This window comes from Paecilomyces variotii, assembly GCF_004022145.1.
Source record: "Paecilomyces variotii strain CBS 101075 chromosome Unknown C8Q69scaffold_3, whole genome shotgun sequence".
Lineage (NCBI taxonomy): Eukaryota > Fungi > Ascomycota > Eurotiomycetes > Eurotiales > Thermoascaceae > Paecilomyces > Paecilomyces variotii.
The window spans coordinates 2,184,531-2,211,216 of record NW_021167142.1 but is presented as its reverse complement, the minus strand read 5'-3'; the positions used below and the strand labels follow the sequence as shown (position 1 = coordinate 2,211,216).

The 26,686-nt window shown below is 50.2% G+C and overlaps 8 protein-coding genes across 8 annotated transcripts; 5 read left to right on the top strand and 3 right to left on the bottom strand.

Moving 5' to 3' along the window:
* The first annotated feature begins 163 nt into the window (after positions 1-163).
* On the top strand, positions 164-5,098 carry C8Q69DRAFT_221638 (putative cleavage and polyadenylation specificity factor subunit A). The gene is made up of 9 exons (XM_028626300.1): positions 164-2,275; positions 2,332-2,636; positions 2,711-2,881; positions 2,931-3,290; positions 3,346-3,544; positions 3,595-3,670; positions 3,727-4,180; positions 4,315-4,462; positions 4,528-5,098. Exons 1-9 carry the CDS (start codon positions 301-303, stop codon positions 5,007-5,009), a joined length of 4,170 nt encoding a protein of 1,389 aa, XP_028486880.1. The 5' UTR covers positions 164-300; the 3' UTR covers positions 5,010-5,098.
* Positions 5,099-6,513: 1,415 nt separating this feature from the next.
* On the top strand, positions 6,514-12,575 carry C8Q69DRAFT_462861 (putative AAA family ATPase). Its single transcript, XM_028630340.1, has 4 exons — positions 6,514-6,877; positions 6,958-9,090; positions 9,151-11,601; positions 11,653-12,575. The coding sequence occupies exons 2-4, from the start codon at positions 7,011-7,013 to the stop codon at positions 12,135-12,137; spliced, it is 5,016 nt and encodes a 1,671-aa protein (XP_028486879.1). The 5' UTR covers positions 6,514-6,877; positions 6,958-7,010; the 3' UTR covers positions 12,138-12,575.
* Positions 12,576-12,589: 14 nt separating this feature from the next.
* Positions 12,590-13,794, top strand: C8Q69DRAFT_221491 (Pre protein translocase subunit Sec66-domain-containing protein). Its single transcript, XM_028626297.1, has 3 exons — positions 12,590-12,936; positions 13,002-13,321; positions 13,410-13,794. The coding sequence occupies exons 1-3, from the start codon at positions 12,837-12,839 to the stop codon at positions 13,773-13,775; spliced, it is 786 nt and encodes a 261-aa protein (XP_028486878.1). The 5' UTR covers positions 12,590-12,836; the 3' UTR covers positions 13,776-13,794.
* A 422-nt stretch (positions 13,795-14,216) lies between these two features.
* Positions 14,217-17,162, bottom strand: C8Q69DRAFT_221502 (hypothetical protein). Its single transcript, XM_028626298.1, has one exon. It carries the CDS (start codon positions 17,037-17,039, stop codon positions 14,427-14,429), a length of 2,613 nt encoding a protein of 870 aa, XP_028486877.1. The 5' UTR covers positions 17,040-17,162; the 3' UTR covers positions 14,217-14,426.
* Positions 17,163-19,911, top strand: C8Q69DRAFT_221503 (origin recognition complex subunit). Its single transcript, XM_028626299.1, has 8 exons — positions 17,163-17,344; positions 17,394-17,603; positions 17,660-17,733; positions 17,783-18,017; positions 18,069-18,208; positions 18,256-18,529; positions 18,584-18,714; positions 18,762-19,911. Exons 1-8 carry the CDS (start codon positions 17,285-17,287, stop codon positions 19,732-19,734), a joined length of 2,097 nt encoding a protein of 698 aa, XP_028486876.1. The 5' UTR covers positions 17,163-17,284; the 3' UTR covers positions 19,735-19,911.
* Positions 19,801-21,227, bottom strand: C8Q69DRAFT_221471 (hypothetical protein). Its single transcript, XM_028626296.1, has 5 exons — positions 21,034-21,227; positions 20,864-20,983; positions 20,750-20,810; positions 20,558-20,694; positions 19,801-20,493 (listed from the first exon to the last, which is right to left on the bottom strand). Exons 1-5 carry the CDS (start codon positions 21,074-21,076, stop codon positions 19,868-19,870), a joined length of 987 nt encoding a protein of 328 aa, XP_028486875.1. The 5' UTR covers positions 21,077-21,227; the 3' UTR covers positions 19,801-19,867.
* A 139-nt stretch (positions 21,228-21,366) lies between these two features.
* Positions 21,367-24,320, top strand: C8Q69DRAFT_221469 (putative rRNA maturation protein). Its single transcript, XM_028626295.1, has 2 exons — positions 21,367-21,698; positions 21,758-24,320. The coding sequence occupies exons 1-2, from the start codon at positions 21,402-21,404 to the stop codon at positions 24,182-24,184; spliced, it is 2,724 nt and encodes a 907-aa protein (XP_028486874.1). The 5' UTR covers positions 21,367-21,401; the 3' UTR covers positions 24,185-24,320.
* A 178-nt stretch (positions 24,321-24,498) lies between these two features.
* On the bottom strand, positions 24,499-26,495 carry C8Q69DRAFT_221098 (putative triacylglycerol lipase). Its single transcript, XM_028626290.1, has 3 exons — positions 26,167-26,495; positions 25,731-26,081; positions 24,499-25,612 (listed from the first exon to the last, which is right to left on the bottom strand). Exons 1-3 carry the CDS (start codon positions 26,404-26,406, stop codon positions 24,569-24,571), a joined length of 1,635 nt encoding a protein of 544 aa, XP_028486873.1. The 5' UTR covers positions 26,407-26,495; the 3' UTR covers positions 24,499-24,568.
* Between the last annotated feature and the right edge of the window lie 191 nt (positions 26,496-26,686).

The following is a 26,686-nucleotide window of genomic DNA, read 5'->3' as shown; positions in this document are numbered from 1 at the left end:
CGTCATCACATCAAATAAACGATCACGTGGTGACCGTGCTATCATCGGGCGCTATTCTGTATCAGGATAGGCCTTTTGGCGCCCCGCGTGCAATTCGCCGGCTCTGAAGCTCGGGCTCTTTGTTGTGGGCCAGCGAGCTTTTGAAGCTCCCGAAGGTTGATCCCAGAGACACTGGGCTTTTAAAGGCCAGCGGAATCATACCCAGTTCTAACTACAGTCAATCGCAATGTCTTTCGTTATATGATTGGTCAATATCTAAGTTGGATTTAAGGTCCCATCGGATCTGCGATAACCCAAAACATGCAGTGTTATACAGAGCTATTACCCCCTTCCGGGGTCACTCATGCCCTGTCCGTTCCGTTTACTTCAGCTACTGCCAGCAACCTGGTGGTAGCTAAGACCTCACTCTTGCAGATATTTTCCTTGATTGATGTCGTATCTGGAGAGAATGGAAAGGCTGAAGACAAGGCCCGTCGGCCTGAACGAGCTCCGAATGGGAAGCTGGTATTGGTAGCGGAGTACGCTCTATCCGGAACAGTGACGGACATGAGTCCTGTGAAGATCATGAACTCGAAGAGCGGAGGAGAGGCTATACTCATAGCCTTCCGCAATGCCAAACTGAGTTTGATTGAATGGGATCCGGAGCGCCATGCAATCTCTACTATCTCAGTCCACTATTACGAGAAAGAGGATCTGACCCGTAGCCCTTGGGTACCGGATTTGAGCAGCTGCGGTAGCCATCTTACCGTGGATCCCACCAGCAGATGTGCGATCTTGAATTTTGGTATCCGTAACTTGGCTATCATACCCTTCCACCAGCCCGGTGATGACTTGGTGATGGATGACTATGACCCTAGCCTCGATGGCGAACAAGAAACGATGGAAACATCAGAGACTGCAAACAAAGAACAGCAGTTATATCGGACGCCGTACGGTCCATCCTTCGTTTTACCACTCACTGCCCTGGAGCCGTCCCTGCTCCATCCTATTAGCCTGGCGTTCCTATATGAGTATAGAGAACCGACATTTGGCATATTATATTCGCAAGTGGCCACTTCGAATGCATTGTTACATGAACGAAAAGATGCCGTCTTCTACGCAGTTTTCACGCTTGATCTTGAACAACGCGCCTCCACGACCCTACTGTCGGTTGCTCGACTCCCCAGCGACCTGTTCAAAGTGGTAGCTCTTCCCTCCCCTGTCGGTGGAGCGCTTCTCATCGGATCGAACGAATTAGTGCATGTGGATCAAGCTGGAAAGACAAATGCGGTCGGTGTCAATGAGTTTTCAAGACAAGTCTCGGCCTTTTCAATGGCAGATCAGTCAGACCTGGCTCTTCGTCTGGAAGGCTGCCACATTGAGCAGCTTGATATGGACAAAGGCGATCTGATCTTGGTCCTCTCTAGTGGTGATATGATCCTTGTGAGCTTCAAACTGGACGGCAGATCAGTATCCGGTTTATCGGTTCGTCCTATTTCGGCGAATGGCGGTGGTAATATCCTCGAAGCTGCCCCATCCTGCTCAGCAACTCTCAGCCATAACCGAATATTTTTCGGTAGTGAAGATGCTGACTCGCTGCTTCTAAGCTGGAGTAATACATCATCCACGAAGTCGCGCGTGCATAAGAGGCAAAGCGCAGACGATTTGGGCGACGTCTCAGATATAGACGAGGAGGAGGACGACTACAACTACGAGGATGACTTGTATTCCACAGCACCGAGTGGCTCTCTGCAGGATATTACATCGGTGCAAGACAGCTCGATTATCGGAAGCTATAACTTTCGACTTCACGATAGGCTTCCCAACCTGGGACCCTTGAGAGATGTAGCATTGGGCAAATCGCAGAGAACACAAAGCGGCAACAGCAATAATGATAACGCTGCATCGGCAGAACTAGAGCTAGTGGCCTCTCATGGCTCAGGCAGAAGCGGTGGTCTTGTGGTATTGAAGCGTGAGATTGACCCTCACGTAATCAGCTCTCTTGAGCTCGATCATCTTGACTGTCTTTGGTCGGTTACTGTGAATGATCGTGCGACGCTATCAAATGTGGATGGCCCCACAGAGAACGAGGTCAGCCGCTATGTGATTCTCTCGAAGATAGAATCTGGCGACAAAGAGCAATCTCTGGTGTACGCTTCGGTTGGCAGCAAACTCGAGGCTTTCAAGGCCCCCGAGTTCAACCCGAACGAGGATTACACGATCGATATTGGCACACTAGCGAGAGGGACGCGAGTCGTCCAAGTGTTGAAAAGTGAGGTTAGGAGCTATGACAAAAGTAAGTGTCATTTTTTTACCCTACTTGCCTCTTTAATTTCAAAGCTAATGGACCAGATCTTGGATTGGCTCAAATATATCCCGTCTGGGACGAAGATACCAGTGATGAGCGTGTAGTTGTGGCTGCCAGCTTCGCTGATCCCTATCTGGTTATATTACGGGATGATGCAACGCTGTTGATTCTGCAAGCAGACGCTAGTGGTGACTTGGACGAAGTTCCCCTTCCAGAAGAAGTCAGTTCCGGGCGATGGCTCTCATGCAGTCTCTATGACGATAAGCAGTCCGTCTTTTCTCCAGCGCCGTCAACGGAAAGCACAAATAATTTTCTCCTGTTTGCGCTGAACTCGGAATGCAAGCTTTTTGTGAGGATCCCCTTTACTTAGCGTATAAACCTGGGACTGGGAGCTATAAGAGAGACACTAACAGGCGCAATCAGATTTTCCAATTCCCCGACCTGCGGTCGGTATCTGTTATTGAATGTGTCGACTCACTGCTTCCAATTCTATCCAAAGACGCACCGCTCAGACGGTCATCGAACCGAGAGACTTTGACAGAAATATGCGTTGCTGACCTTGGAGACCAATGGAGCAAATCCCCCTATTTGATTGTATGTCTCCTGGAGCTTTCTTTAAGTTCATGATCTAATTCAGTGATAGGTTCGAACGGGTACCGATGACCTGGCCATTTACAGGCCATTCATGGCCACCGAGAACAGTGCAGCCACCTCCACAGACTTGCACTTCCTGAAGGAGAGTAATCACGCATTGCCAAGGTTTCCTTCTGAGGCCGCGGCAAAATCAAATGCAGACGCACAGCTACGACCAAGACCGTTACGTTCATTGTCAGATGTCTCTGGTTTTAGCGTCGTATTCATGCCTGGCGCGTCCCCGAGTTTCATATTCAAGGCCGCTGTCACCACGCCGCATATTATACGCTTGAGAGCAGATTATGTGCGTGGTCTCAGTAGTCTCCATGTTCCTAACGGCGATTCGGGCTTTATATACCTCGACTCTAACGTGAGTACTCTGATGACATCGTTCAAACCGTTCTATCTAAGCTGACAACCAGCAGGATGTCGTCAGGTTGTGTCAATTGCCCCGTGATACGCAATTCCATTTCCCGTGGACAACGCGAAGGATCCCAGTAGGGGAAGAGATTGATCACCTGGCATACTCATCCTCATCTGGGACGTATATTCTCGGAACAAGCCACAAGTCTGACTTCAAACTTCCCGATGATGACGAGGTCCATACCGAATGGCGCAATGAAGGTTTGTCAAGTAGCCTCCTACCAGGAAAGCAAATCCTGACCGTGCATTAGTCATTTCTTTCCTTCCGCAGATCGATCAGAGTTCTGTTAAGATCATGAGCTCGAGGACGTGGTCAATTATAGACAGGTAGGTGATCTTGCATATGAAACCTATGTACGTATCTGACGTGTCGCCCGTGATAGCTATCCTTTCGCCCCGGCGGAACGTGTCATGGCAGTCAAGAACATCAACCTTGAAGTCTCCGAACATACTCATGAGCGCAAAGATCTTATTGTTGTCGGAACTGCTTTCGCCCGAGGAGAGGACATTGCTTCTCGGGGCTGCATTTATGTTTTTGACGTCATCGAAGTCGTGCCAGACCCAGAGAGACCGGAGGCAAACCGCAAGTTGAAACTCGTGGGAAAGGAGCCCGTGAAGGGGGCCGTAACTGGCTTGTCAGGCATCGGAGGCCAAGGCTTCTTGATAGTAGCTCAAGGACAAAAGTGCATGGTGAGAGGACTCAAAGAGGATGGGAGTCTGCTCCCTGTTGCCTTCATGGATATGCAATGCTACGTAAATGTGGTGAAAGAGCTCAAGGGTACTGGGTTATGTATTTTGGGAGACGCGTTGAAAGGCTTATGGTTCACGGGATACTCGGTAATAACCCCAACAGCTTCCTTCGATAGGCAGAATCTTCTGTCTGCGCCCTTCCAACTCAGCAACCCCCGGGTCTGGAAACGCACCATGTGTCTACTTGCGGGTCGGGTCATTGCTAACTGATTCTGTAATAGGAGGACCCATACAAGATGACATTATTTGGAAAGGACGCCGACTACCTGGAGGTTGTAGCAGCGGAATTCCTCCCAGATGCGAACAAGCTGTACATCCTAGTTTCCGACAGCGATTGCAATCTGCATGTATTGCAATATGACCCGGAAGGTAAGTCAGAGAAGATATCTAGCCTTGAAAACCTGCAATCTGACTGCGTGTGTTTTCTGTATCAGATCCCAAGTCATCCAACGGAGATCGACTTTTGGACCGCAGCACCTTCCATATGGGCCATTTCGCTTCGACCATGACGCTCTTACCTCGCACTGTGGTGTCTTCAGAACTTGTGGTCTCGAATTCGGACGAGATGGATATAGATGTCTATGTCCCGAGACACCAAGTGTTGGTTACGACCCAAACCGGATTGATAGGTCTCATAACATCGGTCTCCGAGGAGTCGTACAGGCGCCTGTCAGCCCTGCAGTCGCAATTGATCAACAGCCTGGAGCACCCATGCGGGCTGAATCCCCGTGCCTACCGAGCGGTAGAGAGCGACGGTATCGGTGGTCGCGGCATGATTGATGGGACTTTACTACAGCGATGGTTGGACTTGGGAAGACAGCGGAAAATGGAAATCGCCGCGCGCGTTGGTGCGGATGAGTGGGAGATCAAAGCGGACTTGGAGGCCATCAGCGGAGCTGGGCTTGGTTATTTATAGATTTACGAAGCCAGGGATATTTGCGGCGTCACGAGAAAACAAGGAAGGCCATATGTATGATAGGAATCTGGGGGGTGGCTGGAACGGCAAAAGTATGGTTAGAACTGAATCTACTGTGCAGAACGATCGCTAGAGGCGAAACTACAAGACACTCAAAATACCGCGCTCCACAAAATACATGTACAAGCTCATTTCCGCGTCGATATCATTTCTCTCGCCTTATCCTCCAAGGCAGCAATCTGGCCTAGGGAGAGTTAGAATTGGAACCGGCAAGGCAGTGCAAGAGGCAGTCAGCAATGGGATAGGGAAGACAGACCATTCTTTTCCAATTTGGATTCATCCGTCTCCAATTTGAACCAGGTCCAATAGAGAATCTGATAAGTGAGGATAGCACCTAAAAAGACCTTTGCGAAGGGACGACCAAAAGCCCTAAATGCCGCCAGCTAGATAGATATATAGCGTTAAAATAAATAAACAATGCCACACAGCAACAGACTTGAGGGAGACTGGGAGGGGAAAAAAAACAACAACCACTTACACCATCCTTTATTGAACTGGAGCCCCCGGATGAATTGCAACGAGGCGAAGCGGTAAATGTTCTAGAATAAGGGAAGAGATTATTCTTGTGCACATGCGACAATTGCAGTTGCGGGCGGAACATGGCAGCTGACCGCTGCAGGATAGTTGGACGAGGAAGCATCTGGAACTGAGGGATGGAGAATTTCAACCGCTGGCGAAGATGTCACCCTGACTACAACAGGGCCAGGGTAGATGAAGAGATTAGATTTTCTGGATGTTCAATTCTGCTCTGATCCGCAGCCTGGTGTACGGGGGATAGTTAATAGTTTTAACTAGATAATAGTTATAGATAGTAGAGAAAAGGATAATATAATAGGAAGCAGACAAGGCGGAAGACCCGGCTGAGTCATCAAATCACATGACAGAACCGCTCTGGCGCCGCTGCGGAGGCGGAGAGAGGAAATAATTAGTACATCGTAGTTAGCGGTAGTTAGACGCGCTGACAATCATGCGGGGGGAAACCCAAAGGCCGATAAGCTTCTTTGGTCTTGTTTGTTGTTTTAGCCGCAATGCTGTTCCTGACATCAAACAGCCTGCACCTTGACATGCGAAAAAGACGCTCAAATTCTGTGCTGATACCCCGAAAACTGCTGAATATGAGACGCAGTAGATGTGCGACGGGCTAGATCCGTGGATGGGACTTATCTACGGCCACGAGAGACGGTCCCAGAGGGAGTCTGAGCAGCATCGACATTGCGGGCAAAGAACGAGCAAAAAGACGCGGTGGAAGATGATCGCAGTATAGTGGACCATGGCACGTGCCCTGGCTGCTCTGGGCGCGTCTGGTGGTCAGGTGTCCTCGACGCTAGCCCAGAAAGGATCTAGCTGTGGCGCATACCGCGGCTGTTCCTCGGTAAGGTGTGGCTGGAGCAGAACAGCAAAAGCGCCGCGAGTCTCACTCGGCCCGGGACGCCCTGCCCTTCGATAAGTGAACACCCGCTTTGCTGCTCGACGGCAACCTCCACGCGATACCCTCTCTCCTGGCTGCTCTGGAGTATCCCGCCCTGTGTCCATCCTTCGCTGAACCTGGCGCGGATTCGTCACATGAGTTTTGGTCCTTGCTCCCGCTTGGCTGGCGCTCTCTGGAGCGAGTTCTAGCTGTCCTGCCAACCATTGCGATTAGCTCGCACCGCGGTAGGTCCTTGCCAGTGGGAGTGATCGTTTGAGTTTCTTTGCATCCCGATCGCTTTTAGGACTTATGGGATCTTGTTAGTGTGACAAGAGAGGAGGTGTCTGTCTTCGCCACACTGTCTGATTTCTTGTACTGATTATACCTTGCTGTGCTATTTGTAAGTCCCTTGTCGCTCTGTTATTGATTCCTACAGTCGCTTCCATTACTGGAGTTGAACCAAATGCTGGGTCTGCGCAGTGTCTAATCCACATATCGAGAAGAAACCTCGCGGAAACAACGACGGATCGAACATGGCTCGCTTCAAGCGCTCAATCGAAGAGATCGCCAATAAGTCAGACTCCGACGACGATGATTACAGCGATCATTCCGTACGCCCTCCTCGCTCTGCCCGGTCGAAATCCAAAAAGAAGTCAAAGCCGTCCAAGAAGAGGAGAAGGCGCGACTCTGACTCCGATATTGTGTCGGACGATGACCTGCTCAGCGACGACGACGAGATTTCTTATGACGAGTCGGGGGCCGAGGACGAGAATGTTGAAAGAAACGCAAAAGGTGTTCCTCGCCGGCGGGCTGCCAGAAACCGCCCAGTGTACAATGAAGGTGAATCGAGTAGCTTTGACGAGGGCGCGGAGGACGAGGAGAACGAGGATGACGATGAAGATCAAAGCCCCGTGAAAAAACCTCCGCCGCGCTCGAAACGCAGTAACGTGATCAAATTAAAGGTTGGCAGTGCATTAAAGTCCCGATTTGGGGCCCAGGCCTTCCAGAGCTCCAGGCGCAGCACTCGCCACAATCGCGACCCGTCCGAAGATATATATGCACTCACAAATTCTGGTCGACATGTGCAGACCGTCGAACGGGGTACCCATAGCCCCGAGGCGCCAACTCGGCCACGACGAGGCGGGAAGAGTGTTCAGACGAAGGTGCAGACGAAGAGCACTATCGCGGAAGATGAAGAAGACAACACTGGCCAGATCAGGGAGGAAGAAGCCGCGGATCATGAACCCAAGAACTCCCAGTTGGAGATCATGGAAAGTGATCCCCAGGGCGACTTTGAAGAGGGACCGTCGTTGTCTAAGAAGGAGCAGGACAAGGCCGATGTTGAGATGGCGGACGATACTGGGTTCGTTCCTGAATCTGAGAACGGCGATGTAAAGGAACAAGGAGCGGAAGAAGAGGAGGACGACGATGATGATGAAGGGCCAACGACAAGACGTCGGGGCAGGCCACAGCGGCAGACCGAAGAACAACAGTCGGAGAAAGAGACGTCCCAGCCACCCCGTTCCAGTCGCAAGAAGCCTTCAAGGAGCAGTCAACGCAGGCGAAACGACGATGAGAGTGACTTTGAGCCAGAAGAGGATGAATCTAACGACGAGGACGAGCTTTCAGAGTCAGGGAAATCGCGTGGCTCTCCAACAAAAAACCAGGATGACGAGGACGACACTGCTGGCGGACGACGTCCAGGACTCCGGAAAAGGAAGTCTCAATCACGGGGCCAATCCGAGGCTAGGGGAGACATTGCGGGCGAACTGGCCGAGGAATTGGAGAGTTTGAGAGGCGACCGACCGCGTCGCAGAGCGCAGCCTGAAATCGTCTACGAGAAACCGCGCCGGAGCAGAAAGGATGTCGACTATAGGATCATCCGACCCGACCTTATCCTGCCCATCGAAGAAGCCGAGAATGAGCCATCAGAGTCTCCTTCTCGTCGCGGTCGTGGCGGTGGTGGTGGCGGAACCTGGCAACGAACCCTCTTCTCTACTTATGGACCGTTTGGCGGTGGTGGACCAGCTGCGGTTTTGGCACCCCCAGGTGCGCCTGGGGCCACTGGGGGAGTCGAAAGTGATAGCAGTGATGATGAGGCCATGCAGCAACCGAAAGGAGCTGCCGCTGCTGGACCGAGCATTGGTGGAGCTCTACTTAACCCGGCTCAGACTCATGGCGATGCCCAGGGACTGTCAGGGACACCAGCGAATTTAGGAAAGATCAAGGATAAACAAGCATTGGCTGATGCGGACCCCTTAGGGGTAGATCCTAACGTCGACTTCAGTAGCGTTGGAGGTTTACAGGGGCATATTGACCAACTCAAGGAGATGGTAACGCTTCCGTTGCTGTATCCCGAGATCTTCCAGCGATTCCACATTGTCCCACCCCGTGGTGTGCTATTCCATGGTCCTCCCGGAACGGGTAAGACACTGCTGGCACGCGCTTTAGCTTCAAGTGTGAGTACGGAAGGACGCAAGGTCACGTTCTATATGAGAAAGGGCGCCGATGCGCTCAGTAAATGGGTCGGCGAGGCTGAAAGGCAGCTTCGACTCCTTTTTGAGGAGGCTCGCAAGACGCAACCAAGCATTATCTTCTTTGATGAGATCGATGGTAAGCACTCGACATGAAAGTCATTAGATAATCTTCCATCGTTAAGCTGACATGTCTTAGGATTGGCACCGGTCAGATCTAGTAAACAGGAGCAAATCCATGCTTCCATTGTTTCGACCTTATTGGCCCTGATGGATGGTATGGATGGGCGTGGACAGGTGATCGTTATCGGTGCGACAAATCGACCGGATTCCATTGATCCTGCTCTTCGACGGCCTGGTCGTTTCGATCGTGAATTCTACTTCCCGCTTCCCAACAAAGAAGGTAGACGGGCGATTCTGGATATCCACACGAAAGGATGGGATCCTCCACTTCCTGCTAATGTCAAGGATGAACTGGCGGAGGTCACAAAAGGTTACGGGGGAGCAGACCTGCGTGCTCTATGCACGGAAGCGGCTCTTAATGCAGTACAGAGAAGATACCCCCAGATTTACCAGTCGTCGGACAAGCTCTTGATAGACCCGAAGTCAATCGAAGTGACGCCTAAAGATTTTATGATGTCTATCAAGAAAATCGTCCCATCGTCGGAGAGGTCTGCTTCCTCTGGAGCTTCTCCGCTCCCTAAGGGGGTTGAGCCTCTTCTGCGCCGTCCTCTCGGCGAGATCGAGAAAATACTATCGGAGACTCTGCCCCAAAAGAAGAGACTCACTGCACTGGAAGAAGCGCAGTTTGAAGATGCTGAGCACTCTGGCAGCTTTCAGAGGGAACAAATGCAACAAGAATTCGAGAGATCACGCGTCTTTCGGCCTAGATTGTTGGTTCGGGGAGGTCAGGGAATGGGTCAGCAGTACTTGGCAGCAGCCATTTTGCACCATTTCGAGGGTCTCCATGTACAGTCATTCGATCTCGCAACACTGATCAGTGACTCCACAAGGTCGCCCGAGGCAGCTGTCGTCCAGCTATTCACAGAGGTCAAGAGGCACAAGCCCAGTGTCATCTACATCCCCAATGTGCAAACGTGGTTTGATACAGTTGGGCAGACGGTGGTCTCGACGTTCCTTGGGTTATTACGTTCAGTACCACCCACAGACCCGGTTCTAGTCCTGGGAATTCTCGAAGAAGATGATAGAGAGGAGGTTGATCCCGGTTTCATGAAGAGCCTTTTCGGCTTCTCGAAGAAAAACATTTATCGGCTGGGAGCACCTGAAAATTCCGCCAGGTACGAATTCTTCGAGAAACTTATTCAGTATGTGAAGACTCCGCCGGCAGAATTTCCGGATCCCGAGAATCGAAGGAGGAGGAAGCTGGAGTCCTTACCACTTGCACCCCCTCCGCCGCCTCCACCTCCTCCAACTCTGACAAAGGAGCAACTAAAGGCTCAAAAGAAGAAGGACCACCAGACATTGAACTACCTCAAGATCAGGATCCAACCAATTATGGACCAGCTCAAAAAGTACAAGAGATTCAGGACCGGCGTGATCGACGAATCCCAGATCCGATATCTGTTTGAAGAAGACGATCCCAACATTGTGACGAGTGATTTGCCAATCGAACAACGGACCACTTTCCGGCCATTCGAGAAAGACTTCGATAAGCACGGCGTACCAGGCTTGCGAGAAACGGTTTCTGGTAAATTCTATTACAATCTGGAAATTGTGACAATCGAGAAGCGTCTTTCAAACGGATACTACAAGCGGCCTAAAGACTTCTTGGCTGATATAAAGCGCCTCGCCAAAGATGCCAGGCAATTTGGAGACCAGGAGAGGATGTTGAGAGCCAACGAACTTCTCTCCAACGTCGAAGTGGATATCGGCACTATTGAGCAGACCGACCCTGCACTGGTGGCTGAATGCGAAAATGTTTACCTTCGAGAATTGGAACGAGAAAAGGTCGCAATGGAGAAGGCCAAAAGAGCAGAGGAAGAAGCCCGAGGCTCACTGGCTCCGGGAGCCGCCAGCAATGTTCCCCATGGCAATACCGACTCCAGCCTTTCGTCTGGACCTGTTGTCCTGGGTGAGCCTTTTACGAATGGGCAGTCAAACGTTCCCGGGCGACCAGTTACTCCGGTGCGGCACTCAACTGTGAGCTTCACTAACGGCTATCATCGAGGCGGTGGCTCCGATCTCAATGAAGACACCGTAAATCAGTCTACTAGCAATGGATCTGCTTCGCGGGAAGGAGACGGAGATGTCTATATGACTAACTCGGAAGACGCCCCTTCTGTCGGACAAGATACGCAGCACAGCTCATTCGGACCTTCTGCGCAACCTAAACCTCCTCATTCCCACACCGCGCCATCTCAACAGATCAGACGACAATCAGGCCTTTCAAGCTTGTCCCAGAAAGGGCCAATGACTCCTATGGCTCCCGGGTCACAACCGGGAGACTACTCCAATGATGCCGATACCACGCAAACGACATCTGACAAGAAAACATCTGATCAATCCACTGGCCCTACGTACCATACTCAGAGCCCTGCTGCTGGCAGTCAACATCGTATGGAGTACCCCGATCTTACCTCGTACCCAGACCGAGTATCCCAGGAAGAACATCTGCCAGACACTCAACAAGGTGAGAACAGTCGATTATATGGCGAGGAAGCGCTACTTACCGGTATCTCAGAGGTCGTATACTCTCAGAACGGTGCGCCCAATGGAAGTCAGTCGCAATCGCAATCATCGCCGCAGTCCCAGCAGCAGCAGCAATCGAAGTGGAAGGCTCCATATGGGTCACAACAACCTCCTGTGCCCTTGTTCAATGCTCCTGCCAAACAGCAGTCACAACAACATCCTTCGGATATCCAGTCTCTCTTGAACAACGAGGACTCATCTTTCGAATTTATTATCGACAATGAGTTTGTCGACCAACTTCATCAGCAATTGACACAACGAACGAGTGGATGTTCCGTGGAGCAACTGGAACAGATTAACACGGGACTCATGGACTGTATATGGAGGATGCGCAGCGAGTGGAACCGGACGAAGGTCGCTGCCGCAGTCCGGGACACGTTCAACGAAATTCTCGATGACATGCAGGCGGTGCAGGAGTTCGGACCCATCAGCCAGAAGACAAAAGAGCAGATGGCGATGTCTAGACTCCACGAGTAAAGAAGCTAATGTACGTTGTACATGATAGAGGTCCTGCCTTACAGCTTTTTGTTAAGCATCAACCGCCGATAATCTTTGTTATTGTCCTTTCCTTTTTTGTCTTTTTTTGGGGGGAGGGAAACATGATCTGTGGTAATCTGGGCAATCTGATAAGAGATGACCCGTGGGATTTGGGAGGTCTATCTTACTACTCTGTCTTTTCGCTTTCTTTTGAAGTCATGCTGTTTTCTGTCCGGCTGGTTTACTGCTGTATTAGTGTTATTCCCCTCAAGCCCTCCCACGTGCAGATATCATGAGGCTCTGCTAGCAACTGTAGAATCCCATTAGAAACAGACAGACCTCAATATGAATTTCAGAACAGGCAGATAGCCTGGTTCTTGAAAGCTTCAGTTATCCTCGTTTGTAGTTCAGGCGGAGAGGTGACTCGCGGAGGCTAAGTAAGTACTTGCTGACTGACATGTGACCGCCAAACACCAAGCTGGCCTTTCCCGCCAACATCTCCGATCACCCTTTCTGTCCTGTCGCTCTATGGGACTCCTTGGTTTTTGACTGTGACCAGGAGACTCTTCTTGCATGCATTTTCCTTTCTGCACTTGAGCTTCTACTGATACTATGGGCACCGCTCGCAACTGAAGCTCTTTTTCTTGTCTCATTAAAAAAAACCCTCGTTTCGGACAATACGTCCACGGCGCCGGCATCATGGTGGACTGGCTCAGCCTTGCGGTCCCCGTAGCCTATCTAGGCATTCTAATCGGCTCATTAGCGACATTCTCTTCTCTATACAGAAAACGAAAAGCTGGTTCGTCGCACCGGAAAGAACACGGAAATGTCCTCGCATCAAAGCTAATGGTTCTCCTACAATAGTCAAAGCAACCTCCCTCGCGCCATGGTTTCCGCCTCATCTGCAACGAGATATATACTATTCTCTCCTTCATCTTGAGCCTCCCGCTTCAGGAAAGGAGAAGGAGAAGGAGAAAAAGGCTCCTCCTGTTCCGGAGACTGTACTCAAGGCTGCACTTCTGCGGCGCGCTGCTGAGGACATCAACCGTGTCATGGCTATCCGGAGTCAGAAGCAGGCGCTGGCAATGTTGCTACAACGTGGAAGCGTTGGTGATGATCTATGGAATCGGTTTCTGAGAGCGGAGAAGGAGATGGAGGATGAGGTTCGCGATGTTGTCGCTGAGGTATGTTACTATGCGCTGTTTCCGTCTTTCTGAGGCTCTATTCAATCCCTCCACAATTCAGTTATATTGACCGGTGGTTATTTTACAGGCCAATGCATATGTCCCCGGTTGGGGCCAGACGATCTTCCAGTCCGCTAATGAGATGATCAACAACGACATTTTCCGCCGACGTATTCAGGAAATGCAGTCTAAGACGAAAGACGAGCGGGAGTGGTGGGACCACAAGAAGGCTACTATTCAGGAAGGATTTATGAAGGAGCTGGACGAGGAAGCAGCTGGCAAAAGCGGCTCTGTTCCTGCTTCATCTGCCCCAACAACTTCTGCAACAAAGAATGCTGAACCGGCCGCTCCATCTGCCACAGCCAGCGATGATGATGCTGTCCTAGTAGAGGCAGGTGGCCCAGCAGCTCCTGAAACAGGAAGTCCCAAGAAGAAAAAGAAGGGCAAGAAATGAACCCCTATTTCAGTCAGGTGTTGAAGCTTTCCCTTTTATTATATTATACGAGTTCGTTTGTTGCGGGAATGGGCGATAGAAGGAAACGAGCTAGTTAGAAAAGGTAACTGTGTTTTGATTTCCGAACAAACTGCATGAGCGCACAGAGTGCCCTTTGACGATGCATTTTCCGAAGCTACCTCGAGCTTATCGTGGAGTTTGATGGCGCCGGTCTCTTTTGAAGTTTTCATAATAATAACATTGACCTTGACATTTGTGGATCTCTGAGAGAAGTAAGGATCGGATATTCTGTATCTCTGAATAATAATTATCGCCCTCTCGTAAGACTTCAAACTAGCGTGGGAATATGTATCCTATCTCTTACGTACTAAGTATGAGTCCCTCGAAGTGGAATACACTGCCTAATCTAAATGGATAAACAGATCTGATAGGAAAATATGTCACTGTTTCCTCCTAATCATACAAGAGAGGAGGTATATATATACACATTTATCTAATCTTGCCTAAACCCAGCCATCATTTTCTCTCTCTTTCTCTTCGATGTCATCGTAGTGCTGGTTAAAGTCATTGCTGAACTCATATCTATATTATTAATATAACTGCTCATGAAGGAGGATAGCCATCTACAGCAGATAAAACGGCCAATGGCTACTACAAGACCAGCGAGTCTCCAGTCAGAGGCGAACCGAGGTCGATTCCGGGAACATTCATCTCTGCTGCCGTGGCAGTAAGTTTGTCCTCAATCTTAGCAGGAGTAGAGTTGGGCTCTGCTCGGCTGATCACGACTCTGAGAAGGTCGGCCATGATCTCGAGTTGTAGCTGTTGCTTTTCCGTGGTCTCGAGCTGCTCGACATTGAGCCCTTGGGCTTGCAGGGCGGACATTTTGCGCTCACTCAGAATCTCAAGCAGTCTTCTGACATGTGCGATGTTTTCTTTACTGCGAGGAGTGTCGGAGAGTCTGCGGAGGCGACGTCTGGGTGTCCCTGTAGGTACACCGGCCATGCGGGCGACTTGCAGGACCAACATGTGAGCCGTATCGTCATCTGGGAAGAATCCAAAGGTGTCTCTCATCGAGTGCAGGGCGACAAGGGTGCCGTGGATATCTCTGGAGAGGCAGAAGCAGCGGGTGATTTGGTCATATAGATCTTTAGAGAATTCTTCCCTAGCGACTTTCTGCCAGTGTGGCGTGAGCTGCGCGTACCAACGCATCATCTCGGCGTAGAGACCCTTGGCGGACGGAAAACCCGTGTTCGGATCCTTGAAACGGTCATACTGAAGCTTTGCGCAGTCCCAGAGACAAGCAAATGTCTCAAGGTCGGGCTTCACGTGAGTAGACATTTCCTTGTATTTGATCCACAAGGTGCGAATATCCTGCCGGCGCAGCTCATCATAGAGGAGATGGTTCATGAAGTAGGAGTTCGGGCGAATCCGAGCGTCGGAGAGACATTTTGTCAGGTACTTGACCATGTCCTCCTCTCCGCGACGGGTATAATGAAGGAGCAGCAAGCAAAACGTCTCGATAGTCGCCGGAGGGACTGTTCTCCGCATAAAGCGGGGAATACGAGCTGTCTCCGATCCTTGATACACAGACGGTTTTGAGGAGTCATGGGATGACTTCTCTGGATATGTTCGAGCCCAGACCGTATCGATCCGTCGCTGAATCATGGCCCATCCTAGCCTCTCGGCATTGTCTCTTGCGTTGGCATTTCCTTCACGAAGCCACGCCCCGATTATACCATTCAAATGCTTCGGATCTGGCCTGACACCGCGCTCGTACATTAGTTCAACGACTAACGCAGCGGAGTCGACTTCTCCCATCCCAATAAGCTTCTTCATCCAACTACCATAGAAGAATCTATTTTGAAAAGCACGCGGTAATATCGTCAGCGCCGAGAGCGACACCTTGTTGACTTCCTGTTCACTTATACTGGAGGCATGGAGATTGCCCACGAGACCAACTGCGGCCTTGTATAGCGCCGTGGAATCATTATCAGGATATCGGCCAGTGACCATCATATCTTTGAAGACAGCAAGCGCGAGATCAAGCCGGTTAGACTTAAGAAAGCTCACACTGATAGTATCGTAGTCTTCCATGGTCATATCGGAACCAAGGAAGGTCTTTAGCTGCAAATAAAGTGCCCATGCCTTGACTGCCGCTGCCTCGCCGGGCTGCCTACCCCAGGCGTCTATAACGGGAATGAGGATACGAGGTTGACGAGATCTGTCGTTTGCGAGAAAAGCCAGAGCCATATCCTGCGCTTTTTGAGGATCATCTTGTGCTGACAGCAGACGTACCCCGAGCGTCCAATAACTCTCTAAAGCTTCCCTTCCTTGACCGATGCCCGTTTGGTGTGCACGCCACAGCTCCAACGCCTCGTCTGTCTTTCCAGATTCATGTAACGATTCGATATAGACTAGCATCTGTTGCGCAGTAGGCGTCCGTCCTGCAGATGCCATATCTTCGACCAGTGACCGTAGGCGTTGCACGCGGGTAGTGTTTGCGGTTTCACTCAGGGATTGTGAGTCCCATAACGCAGCCACTGTCTGTTCTGGCATCGAAGCCAAGAAAGACGGTATAGTCTGCTTGCACCGTCGATACCATTTCCAAAGTTCGTCTCGTTTGCGGGTATCGTCCAAGTTGTCTTTGGAAAGGCCCTTCAGAGATTCGTAAAATCGGGAAACATAGGGGTGGTGTCCCCCGTCAAGTGGAGTCCCGCGCGATTCTTTGGAAGGTAAGCGCTGCTGCTGCTCGATCGGTTTCGTTGGATCCCAGTCTTCCTCTTCCTCTTTCGCTAATCCCTCAAACTCCTCCTTGAGCATTGCATCCAGCTCTTCGTCAAATACTTCTGCAAGACCAGCTTTCGATTCATGTTGACCTTGGCCCTTCTGAGCTTCATACTCTCGAAGAGCTTTGAGCGCGATAACCCTATCCTTCTCCGGCAGTTCTTTCATGAAATCGCTGTTGGGGCCATATGGACCTTCTTCGAGCGCCTGCAGTTCCTGCTCAAGTTTCGAGAGCTCACTCTCCACTTCTTGCGTTTCAGCACTCTCCTCAGCTTCTGGATTTACCTCCACCTTGTGCTTGCTACCCCGTGTGTCCTGTTCGAAGAAGCGGACCTTGTCCTTGGAATCGCCATTTCGAACGAAGCGCGACGCTGCGGCGGAGAAGGTCCGCCGCGGAGAAGGACGATTCGATGATATTAACAAGCTCCTGGGAATGGCATGCTGAGACCACCGAGCTCCCTGAATAGCCTGACGGAGCATGAAGTAGAAACCCTCTCAAGTCATCAGTAAGAATGCTGTCGAGTAGAGAGAGAAACCGTAAGCAAGGAAAGCCTTCAAGATAATTTTCACAGTCCGTCCCGATAAAGCGTCGGAGTCGTGGCGAGAACGATGAATGTATCCCTTTTGGGTTTAGCGAAGCGCGACGCGGTTGCTCCACTCGGAGATGCCAGTAAAGCAGAATCAAGGATCGCAGACAGGAGAAGAGATCACATCAAACTGCAGTGATGGATGTCGAGTTTCATGAGACTGTAGCTTTTGGGACGGCTAGGGAGAATTCCAGTCAGGTACTGTCAAATCACTCCATGCTAAAGAAGGCAAATTAACGAATCAAAGGGGGTGTACGTCTACAAACCTGCAAAAACAGCAGATGCTTCCGAGGAGCGTTCATCGAAAAGACGTAAGGTCTCCAAAGAGAACCATGTTCAAGAAAATGGACAACTCCCCTTTGTGCCTCTCCTCAATGGGATGGAGTCTGCCCATCTTGTACAATTGAGATATAGCACTTTCCAGCAGGTCTGGTTGCGGCAGGAAGAGGAAATTAAGGTCAGTAGAGCATAGCCCGGTTTATAGGGTCGTGTCGTAATCTAACGGTCAATCAGACGGTCCTTGAAGAACTTGACACTCACATCTTACACGATATGTCATCTTTCATTGCGGATTCTACTTCCGGGACGTGAGTCGCCTTACCTTTCATGTCTACAAGCTGATGCTGAATTACTCAGAACCCACAGTCATATACCGACCGCACTGATTAATATTGGATCCAGTGTCGCTTCATTTGGCAGACTCTTGGACAGGATCCATGACCGACTGCTGACCAGTAAGGAAGGCGGCGTCGTGGTGTTAGAGTCGGAAGACGCACCGAACTTGAAGACCGCTCTGAAAACCATCATAAGAGCAGGTGTCTCAATTTTCGAAGGCAATGAGGGTTATCAAGAGCTTTCTACTCAAACTGGCGTATGTATAAGTTTGTGTCGGCGAATGCAGTTGTACTGACCTCCCATCTAGGGACCGCGACTCCTGAGTTACGACCTCGAGGTTCTGCACGGGTGTGTAAAGAAACATGGAGTCCGAAGGCTTGCAGTCGCCTTTCGTGACAGCGAAGCATTCGACCCGAAGCTATTATCAGATCTCTTATCTTTGCTAAGGTATCACTGACAGCGTGCTTCACTCGTTCAAAACTAACAGATTTCAGTTCGTGGCTGGACCGAATACCGTTTGTTTTGCTCTTTGGGGTCTCAACATCTTTCGAGTTATTCGAAGAGAGACTTCCTCGATCGACCGTATCCTTACTACAGGGCAAGCATTTCGAAATCGGGGGCGTCGGGGATTCCATTCAGCGTCTATACAAGTCACTGCAGACGAGCAAAAACAACAGATTGTGGCTGGGTCCGCAAATTAGCAAAGTACTACTGGAAAGATCAGGAAATTATTTTCAAAGCCTCGAGACCTTTGGTCGTATGGTGAAGGTATGATATCTTGCAAACGTCAAATGCTGTTTGCTGACTGTTTGATGTATTTAGTACGCATGCATGTCACATTTCTTCGCAAATCCCTTGTCAGTCCTTCTCGCAGAAGATGTAGAAGACGTCTCTCCGGCAGTGCAGCAGAGCGAATTTTGCCAGTCTATCAGGAATCTACCATCTTTCCGCAAGTATGTAACACGGTGCGGTTGAGTGTCTATTTAACTAACATATGTAGGTTGTGTGAAGATTTTCTGGACAATGGCCACACCATCCATGTACGCAACTTGCTCAATGACGATACATTCCTCTTCGAGGAGGCCAAACGAGCTCTGCAAACGAACCAAGAACAGATGCGGGAGCTGTTCCAATCGGTTAGAGCCGCCGCTTCTATTAACGGGTTCTTAAAAGTCTCCCAAGAAGTTAGTACTGTGCATCTAGCTGTTCTTGCTCTTGCTGGAGAACTGCGAGATTCCTTGGCTATCGAGCAGATGTTATCAGCCACCAGGGAACAAGATTCTGTCGGTCTACAGGAACTTCTCGAAACGCTAAAACCTTTGCTGGACAACGCCTCCGGCCTTCAGAAGATCATTGAAGATCTCGAGACATGCGTGGAGTCAAATAAAGACGCAGGAACTCTCAAAAGCGGTTATAGTAGCAGCCGATCCGTCACGACAACCGTCGTCAAGCAACAAGTCAAACTCAGAAAGTCCCAAGCAAAGCTGTCAAAGGAGGATTCTGAATACACCGCCCTCATCGATCGTTTCTGCACGGAGCTGAAAGCTCATTTTGATCGGACTTTGATCAAGCCGCAGGACTTGTTCCTGCATGAAGTCTTTCTCTTCGACTTGAAAAATCCCCTGAAAGACACGTTCGCCCCAAGAACCCGCTTCGCGATCGAAAGAGTGCTTTCTAGTCCTTTCGACTATCTACTGTCATCATCTACCAGTCCAGACGGCAATCCATCGGCGATGCAACCAATTACTGCGACACTATATCAGCTGTATCTCGAGTCTGGAGACCTGGTGAATGTGTACGATCTTTGGCATGCTTTCTGCGGCACTATTGGTGGTGAAGGCGACGACTTTGACGAGCGTATGGCGCTCACATTGTTCTATCGTGCTTTGTCGGAATTGAAACTATTAGGAATGGTCAAGAGCAGTCGCAAAAAGGTCGATCACGTGGCGAAAACAGCATGGAAGGGACTGTAAGATATAGTCTGTTTGGCCTTGCTCCTACAGGTTAATATTAGGCTTTTCGTTGCCTAATGAATTGTTAAATCTATAATATCCTTCAAAGGGTATAGAACAATTGGAAAAGTTGATACGGAGACCTAATGCGTAACTAGTTCTCCGTTGGGTGAATAATATTATCATTTCCAAGTGGCCGTCCTCCTTCGCTAAAGACCATTGCTTCTCTTCTGCGTCTTCTCAGAGCCCGTTCTTCCTCGCTTTCTTCGCGAAGTCTCCGTCCGGACAGGCCTCTCGGACCAGCCGTATCATCACCTCCTACCATCCAAACATCACTGTCCCTATCGTAATCATCATGATCATTTTCTTCCATCATGCTTCCCATGAGGCCGTATTTCCGCAGCTGTTTAACTCCATCCGGGTGCGAAGCAAGAGTGTTTATGATAGAGCACATAAACGTATCGTCGCCCCACCAGGACTTGCAGAGCAAAACAACATCCTGCCTCCTGGCTTCATCCGCAACTGCGCAAGGGAATGGATACTTCGAGAGCCAACGGCTCACGATCCCCGCTTGCAGAGCACCTTGGATGTTCTCGGGCAACACGATATTGAGTGTACTGAGTGCTTTTCTTTCACCGGGAGGCCTCGTCTTCGGTAGAATGGGTGATATTGTGGTGCCGGTTTCTTCGACGTGTTCTTCGAGGAAGTTGCAGAGACAGTCAATCAGGGCGGTATATGTCGGGAGATCCTTGAGTCGACTAGATACGGTTGTTCGGGAGACTGTAAAGACGCATGATGAGTACAAATTATCAGACGGCCTCGAGTTCAAGTGAGCTGGACTTACGTGCTCTATTAGATACAAGAAAATGTAGAGCCGTGAGAGCTTTCTCTCGTCGTTCCTTATCCTTGCTGACCAGGTCTTTCAGGAGCAGGTCTCGCGTGGAACCTTTCGTCGACCTCTCCGCGACAATGCGCAGTGCTCTGCAAAGTTGTAAGTATACAATTAAATCCATATAGGGTATAGAGAAATTCGTACGCCGCTCGAAGATCGAAACTCGTGCTTTCGGAAAGTTTCAGAAGCGTCTCTAGTTTCAGCGCTGCGGCTAAATCAATATAGAGAACAATAACTCAAACAGACCACTATCCTTACCGTCTTCCGTTCCCTCACTTAACATGCGATCCTCATTATCATTGTGTTTGATTTCAGTCAGATCGCGCACGCGCCGCAGCTCGAGGGTAATGCCCCGAACTGCAAAGAACAGGGAGACACCTATGGGACATTAGCTGGGTAAGATTTAGTTCCAGAGTCACTAGCCTTACCAAGACATAGCCATAGGATCCGGTCGTTAAATTGCGATGTCATCGCTTTAACTGAATAGCAGTGTGGCTGGACATGCTTGAGCAGGTGTGAAAGCTTGAAGCTTCCCTTACGTTGCGGAGATGAGGAACGCCTGATCCGGAGCTAAGCAAGTTAACCCCGTTAGTGAGGCAGCCTGAATCGCTAAGGCAGAAAGAGACTTGGCGGCTTCCTCCGCCTTCCGCCGCGGAACCAGAAATGCTTGGCGGGATCCCGGATAAACTATTCCCCCAGATAGTCCGAATCGCGAAGGCGGTGAGCCTACGCTTTGGAAAATTCCCAAAAAATCTCCGTCTCTATCGCTCAGCGCCTATGCACATCAGCTGTCGCCATGCCGCCGTCGCAGCTGAAGCAGTTGAAGACGTCTCTCCGTGAGACCGGTATTCTGGGACCCCAGCAGTCGAAAAAGAAGAAGCGCCAAAATGCAAAATCTGGTGCAGCAGCCCAGAACCGACTTCAGCGCAATGCGGCCCTCCAAGGAATCAGAGAACGGTTCAACCCATTCGAGATAAAGGCTCCAGTAAAATCGGTCAAGTTCGATGTCACAACTAGAGATGCAGTCTCGAAAGGTGCTGGTGGTGCGGGATATGTCAGACCCGGTGTCACCAAGTCATTGGGTGAGGAGAGGGTAAGTTTGGCCCGAGTGATCATGCCGACCAGAAGAATGCTCACAAGCCCTTTAACCAGAGACGAGAGACATTGCTTCGGGATCTCCACTCGAAGAACAGAGTCGGTGGTATTATGGACCGTCGTTTTGGTGAAAACGACCCGACTATGACCCCGGAACAAAGGGCGGCGGAACGGTTCGCCAGAGAGAATGAGAGGAAATTCAGAAAGGAATCTCTGTTCAACCTTGAAGATGACGAGGACGAGGAGATTCAACTCACACACGGAGGGCAGTCTCTATCGTTTGATCAGGATGGGATGGCAGACGACTTTCAGGAAACAGATATCATGGGTCTGGACGACGATGCTTCGGATAGCGAAAAGTCAAGGAAACGCCGACGGGTTGTCGATGGAGAAGAGGATGAGATGGATGGCCTCGCAGATGAAGACGAGGAAGAACAACCGGAACGGAAGAAGTCGAAACAGGAAGTAATGAAGGAAGTCATTGCCAAGTCAAAGTTCTACAAATACGAGCGTCAAAAGGCAAAGGAAGACGATGATGAATTACGAGAACAGCTCGACAAGGGCCTTCCTGACCTGTTCGAAATGCTGAGAGGAACCGCTCCAAAGCCCAAGCCAGAACCTCCGAAGGAGGACACAGCGGCGATGAATCCTGACCGCGCTGCTCTATTGAACGCAAAGGACGAAGAGGAAGCCAACCGCGAATATGATCAACGGTTGAAACAGTTGACATTCGACAAGCGCTCCCAGCCGGCTGACCGCACTAAAACGGAGGAGGAGAAGGCCGAGGAAGAAGCGCGACGATTGAAGGAACTTGAGGAAGAGCGCCTTCGCAGAATGCGCGGCTCGGAAGAGAGTGAATCAGAAGATGAAGAAGAGGATGTCAACGAGTCGGGAGACGAATCTATACCAGACGATGCGAAAACTTTCGGTCTCGTCCAACCAGCCACGGATGTCAACGGCGCCCCTGAGCTTGGCGTGGAAGACGAGGATGACTTTGTTATTGACGAGGACCTGGTGGAAACAGATTCCAATGCTAGCCTTTCGTTCATCGAAAGCGACGAGGACGAGTCTCCAGGCGAATCGGAGGATGATGAAGAAGAAGATGAGATGATCAACGGCCTCACTCTTCCTGCTGAAGACACGGCGAAGGCAACTTCAGCGGGCGGTTCACAAGCGGCAAATGAAGGTGCAGCTTATACCTATCCATGCCCCGAAAACCACCAACAGTTTCTGGAAATTCTCAAGGATGTTCCCGTTCAGGAATTGCCCACTGTTGTTCAGAGGATTCGAGCACTGCATCATCATCGACTTCACCCCGACAACAAGTCTAAGCTCAGCCGGTTCGCGGCGATACTGGTCGAACATGTTGCATACTTGGCCGACCAGCCGGACCATCCACCTTTTGCTATCCTTGAAAACATCCTTCGACACGTTCATTCTCTAGCAAAGAGTCATCCTGAGAGCGTGGCTAAGGCTTTCCGAGCGCATCTACGTACGATTACAGCAGACCGTCCCTTGAAACTTACCCCTGGAGATCTCGTTATCCTCACCGGTGTCTCGACTGTCTTTCCTACGTCAGACCACTTCCATGCCGTTTCCACGCCTTCCAATCTGGTTCTTGCGCGCTACCTCGGGCAGGGTAGCATTAATGATCTGGCTGACCTGGCGACGGGCGCGTACGCGGCGAGCTTGGTTCTGCAGTACCAAGACCTTTCAAAGCGGTACATCCCAGAGTTTGTGAATTATGCATTGAATGCTCTCTGCGTATTGAGTCCCACGGACCCAAAAACCAGTTTGGGTTTCTTCCCATCCAGACAGCCTCCTCAGTCTTTACGACTTATCCCGAAGAAGACAATTGAGACCAGAAAGCTTGAGTTCTGGGATATTGTCGAGGCCCACCATTCTGGAAACGCTGCAGAGGAACTCAAACTTAGTCTCATGTCAACATTTATTTCTCTCTTGGACATCGCAGCAGACATGTGGACAGACCGGTCAGCTTTCCGTGAGATATTCGAGCAAGTTCAACGCGTGCTGGAGCATGTTCAGAAGTCCTGCTCAAACAAGGTTTCCGTGGCCATGCAAGATCGCGTGCAGAGCCTTATTGACAAGCTGGGCAATCTCATCTCTCAAGCTACCTTGAAGCGCCGACCTCTGCTGTTGCATAACCACCGTCCTCTGGCCATCAAGACCTCCATACCGAAGTTCGAAGAGAACTTCAACCCGGATCGCCACTACGATCCAGACAGAGAACGGGCCGAATCCAACAGACTGAAAGCGGAGTACAAGCGGGAGAAGAAGGGTGCTATGCGCGAGTTGCGGAAGGACGCAAACTTCATCGCACGGGAACAGTTGCGCGAAAAGAAGGAGCGCGACGCGGCATACGAAAAGAAGTACAGAAGGCTTATTGCGGAGATCCAAGGCGAGGAAGGAAAAGAAGCCAAGGCCTACGAGAGGGAAAAGAAGCTCAGACAGGGGAAGAAATGAAGTGTTTCCTTTTAGTCATTTCATACCCACGGCTGCTGCTGCTGCTGCTAATAAGCGGAAGGATCATAGATTTATACTGTACATATGTGTACGTACATTGTATGTACAGGTTATCAAAGTTATGTTTTGTGGGGGGGGGGGGGGGGGGGGTTGTTTATTTTTAAATCATCATCATCATCATGGAATCACGTCTATTATCCATGAAGTCGGGATTTACAAAAAAGAAAAAGGGAACACTTGGTAATCTTTCTAACTATCTCAAGAATCTCTTTCAAGAAAAGTCCAATAAAATATGAACTATCTACCAATAGCGAACGTATATACCATATATCGATCATAATCATTACTTACATATCCATTGAAACCGAGAACCCCCTTAAAACCTCACCTCTGTTTCAAATCCAACGCAATAGACTTCAAATATTGACATCTCTCCTTCTGAGCCTTATAAACAGTCTCCATCTTCGTGTCTCCGGTTCTTATAAAGATTCTCTGATAATCAGACAACCCTTCCGACCACGTTTCCCACCTCGGACTCCCCGCTACCCGGTAAGTGTTAGGATTATAAGTCCTGATGAAACTCGTCCAATATCCCTGCATGACAGGCACGATGGGCGCGTTTGTAGTCGTATAAGACTTAGGAGGCGTGGTGCTAACGTACTGCGGGCCCCAGATGGCGTTCACTTCGACTGTGTGAGATACGCCGAGGCCTGATTTCTCCGAATCGGGATCCAACACGGCGTAATGGTAGTTCCAGGATGGGACGCCGAATTTAGCGTAGATATCAGAGAGGGCGATGCCCGGACATATGTAGCGGATTTCACCGTAGGCGTTACTGGCAGGACGCCAGTAGGGGCTGGATTGGGGGAAGTTGCGAGTGGAATTGGGTCCCAGATACAGGGAGTTGATTTTGGACAGTTGTATTGGCTGAATAGCGGGGAATTGGGCTTGGATGAAGGTATCGGCTTCTTTGACGCTGGAGGTACTTTTGGGGACAAACATGGTTCCTTCATTAGTGTCGTCGCCGAATATCACGGGGACTTTGATGAAGCGGCCTTGTTCGAATAGGGCGAATGTATAATCCGGGACGAGATCTCCGTCTACCGTGGGTCCGTACATGTATAAAGGCGGGATTTCGGCCCCTGGAAATGGGGTCTGTATGTTTTGTTTCTGGAGACTGACGATGTCCAGAGCTCGCAGACAGGCTAATGTGTCTTTGCTGTCGGTGCAGTTGGTGCGATTGACCAGGTTGTCGTACGCGAATTGACTCCCGGCGACATCAAGCATGCCGCCAAAGCTCTGTGACTCGGCGGCGGCCGCATGAAACAGTCCGTCATCCCTGCCGCCATAGGCTGAGAGTAATAAAGTGACGGATGCACCGCCAGCACTAGGTCCGCCTATAACGACATGGTTGGGGTTCCCGCCGAACTATGCGAAGACGTCAGCTGTGATATATGCTAACTAGGGTTGGAAATTTTCTTGAAACAAAAGAAAAAAAGGAAATAGTAATAGTAGGGGTATTATTGTGATCATTGTTATTATTTACCTTGCTTATATGTTTCTGGACCCATTGCAGAGCCTTGATTTGATCTTTCAGCCCGTTGTTCAGACTTGCGCCTTCTTGAATCTCTTTCCCTGCCAAAAACCCATAAGGCCCAACTCTGTAGTTGATGGTAACAATGACTATGCTCAGATTAGAGGCCAGTAACAAGCCGGTGCCATCGTAATTAGGGTTGGCGAGGGCGCTGAATCCACCGCCTTGAATAAAGAAGTAGACGGGCAGAAGCTCGGATGAATTGCTGGCTTTGCTAGGAGCATAGACGTCTAAAAATAGACAATCTTCGGCCATGTTGCTTGGAATTGGGTTCGTGGAGGTCGAGATACAAAGCGGCCCATGCTGGAAGGACGTTAGTCTTTGTCACATGGTCTTGGTCTCATAACGCACGAAACCGAAGAGCAGATTTCATATGGATAGACGTTACCTCTGTCGCATTGACTGTGTCTCCAGAGGCTACAGGATCTTGCGGGGCGGCGAAGCGCAAATCGCCTATGGGAGGAGCAGCGAAACGTATCCCGAGCCATTGAGAGATGCCATTTGAAAATGCCTGGCCCTTATACTTGGCATAACCCAGATCTACCAGGGTGTCTTGCGCAGCAGCAAACGAGAAGAGCAAGCAAGAAAGGACTGAGAGAAGCAGCAACGGCATGGTTCGCGCCGCCATTGTGTAGGAGATGAGAATGGAGCCAGGCGTGAGACCTCCCACGCCAGGACAGCCTCCATCTTTAAACAGATAGCCTGTGTCTATCTATCGGTGGCCGGTATCTTCGGATGGTTCTATTCGGCTGGCCAGAACGTCGGTAGAAGTGTCCATTGATCCTTGCATTCCATATCTGACTATACTCACGCCGTCGCGTCGAGGAATGGTGCACGCCCCGTGGCCAATGAGCCAGGGGCATTCTTCTGTTGGATGGCCTCACATGGAAGAACGCCTAATACATTCG

Bases quoted from the DNA above. Each gene is read 5' to 3' on its own strand.
- C8Q69DRAFT_462861 (XM_028630340.1), top strand. From the start codon at position 7,011: ATGGCTCGCTTCAAGCGCTCAATCGAAGAGATCGCCAATAAGTCAGAC. The intron at 9,091-9,150 runs GTAAGCACTCGA...GACATGTCTTAG, and splicing joins CTTCTTTGATGAGATCGATG to GATTGGCACCGGTCAGATCT. The intron at 11,602-11,652 runs GTGAGAACAGTC...CCGGTATCTCAG, and splicing joins TCTGCCAGACACTCAACAAG to AGGTCGTATACTCTCAGAAC.
- C8Q69DRAFT_221638 (XM_028626300.1), top strand. From the start codon at position 301: ATGCAGTGTTATACAGAGCTATTACCCCCTTCCGGGGTCACTCATGCC. The intron at 2,276-2,331 runs GTAAGTGTCATT...CTAATGGACCAG, and splicing joins GGTTAGGAGCTATGACAAAA to ATCTTGGATTGGCTCAAATA. The intron at 3,291-3,345 runs GTGAGTACTCTG...GACAACCAGCAG, and splicing joins TTATATACCTCGACTCTAAC to GATGTCGTCAGGTTGTGTCA.
- C8Q69DRAFT_221471 (XM_028626296.1), bottom strand. From the start codon at position 21,076: ATGACATCGCAATTTAACGACCGGATCCTATGGCTATGTCTTG. The intron at 20,984-21,033 runs GTAAGGCTAGTG...AATGTCCCATAG, and splicing joins GATCCTATGGCTATGTCTTG to GTGTCTCCCTGTTCTTTGCA. The intron at 20,695-20,749 runs GTACGAATTTCT...ACAACTTTGCAG, and splicing joins AGTTTCGATCTTCGAGCGGC to AGCACTGCGCATTGTCGCGG.
- C8Q69DRAFT_221098 (XM_028626290.1), bottom strand. From the start codon at position 26,406: ATGGCGGCGCGAACCATGCCGTTGCTGCTTCTCTCAGTCCTTTCTTGC. The intron at 26,082-26,166 runs GTAACGTCTATC...ACGTCCTTCCAG, and splicing joins ACACAGTCAATGCGACAGAG to CATGGGCCGCTTTGTATCTC. The intron at 25,613-25,730 runs GTAAATAATAAC...GTCTTCGCATAG, and splicing joins TCCAGAAACATATAAGCAAG to TTCGGCGGGAACCCCAACCA.
- C8Q69DRAFT_221503 (XM_028626299.1), top strand. From the start codon at position 17,285: ATGGATGTCGAGTTTCATGAGACTGTAGCTTTTGGGACGGCTAGGGAG. The intron at 17,345-17,393 runs GTACTGTCAAAT...AACGAATCAAAG, and splicing joins CTAGGGAGAATTCCAGTCAG to GGGGTGTACGTCTACAAACC. The intron at 18,715-18,761 runs GTATGTAACACG...TAACATATGTAG, and splicing joins AATCTACCATCTTTCCGCAA to GTTGTGTGAAGATTTTCTGG.
- C8Q69DRAFT_221469 (XM_028626295.1), top strand. From the start codon at position 21,402: ATGCCGCCGTCGCAGCTGAAGCAGTTGAAGACGTCTCTCCGTGAGACC. The intron at 21,699-21,757 runs GTAAGTTTGGCC...CCCTTTAACCAG, and splicing joins AGTCATTGGGTGAGGAGAGG to AGACGAGAGACATTGCTTCG.
- C8Q69DRAFT_221491 (XM_028626297.1), top strand. From the start codon at position 12,837: ATGGTGGACTGGCTCAGCCTTGCGGTCCCCGTAGCCTATCTAGGCATT. The intron at 12,937-13,001 runs GTTCGTCGCACC...CTCCTACAATAG, and splicing joins ATACAGAAAACGAAAAGCTG to TCAAAGCAACCTCCCTCGCG. The intron at 13,322-13,409 runs GTATGTTACTAT...GTTATTTTACAG, and splicing joins TTCGCGATGTTGTCGCTGAG to GCCAATGCATATGTCCCCGG.
- C8Q69DRAFT_221502 (XM_028626298.1), bottom strand. From the start codon at position 17,039: ATGCTCCGTCAGGCTATTCAGGGAGCTCGGTGGTCTCAGCATGCCATT.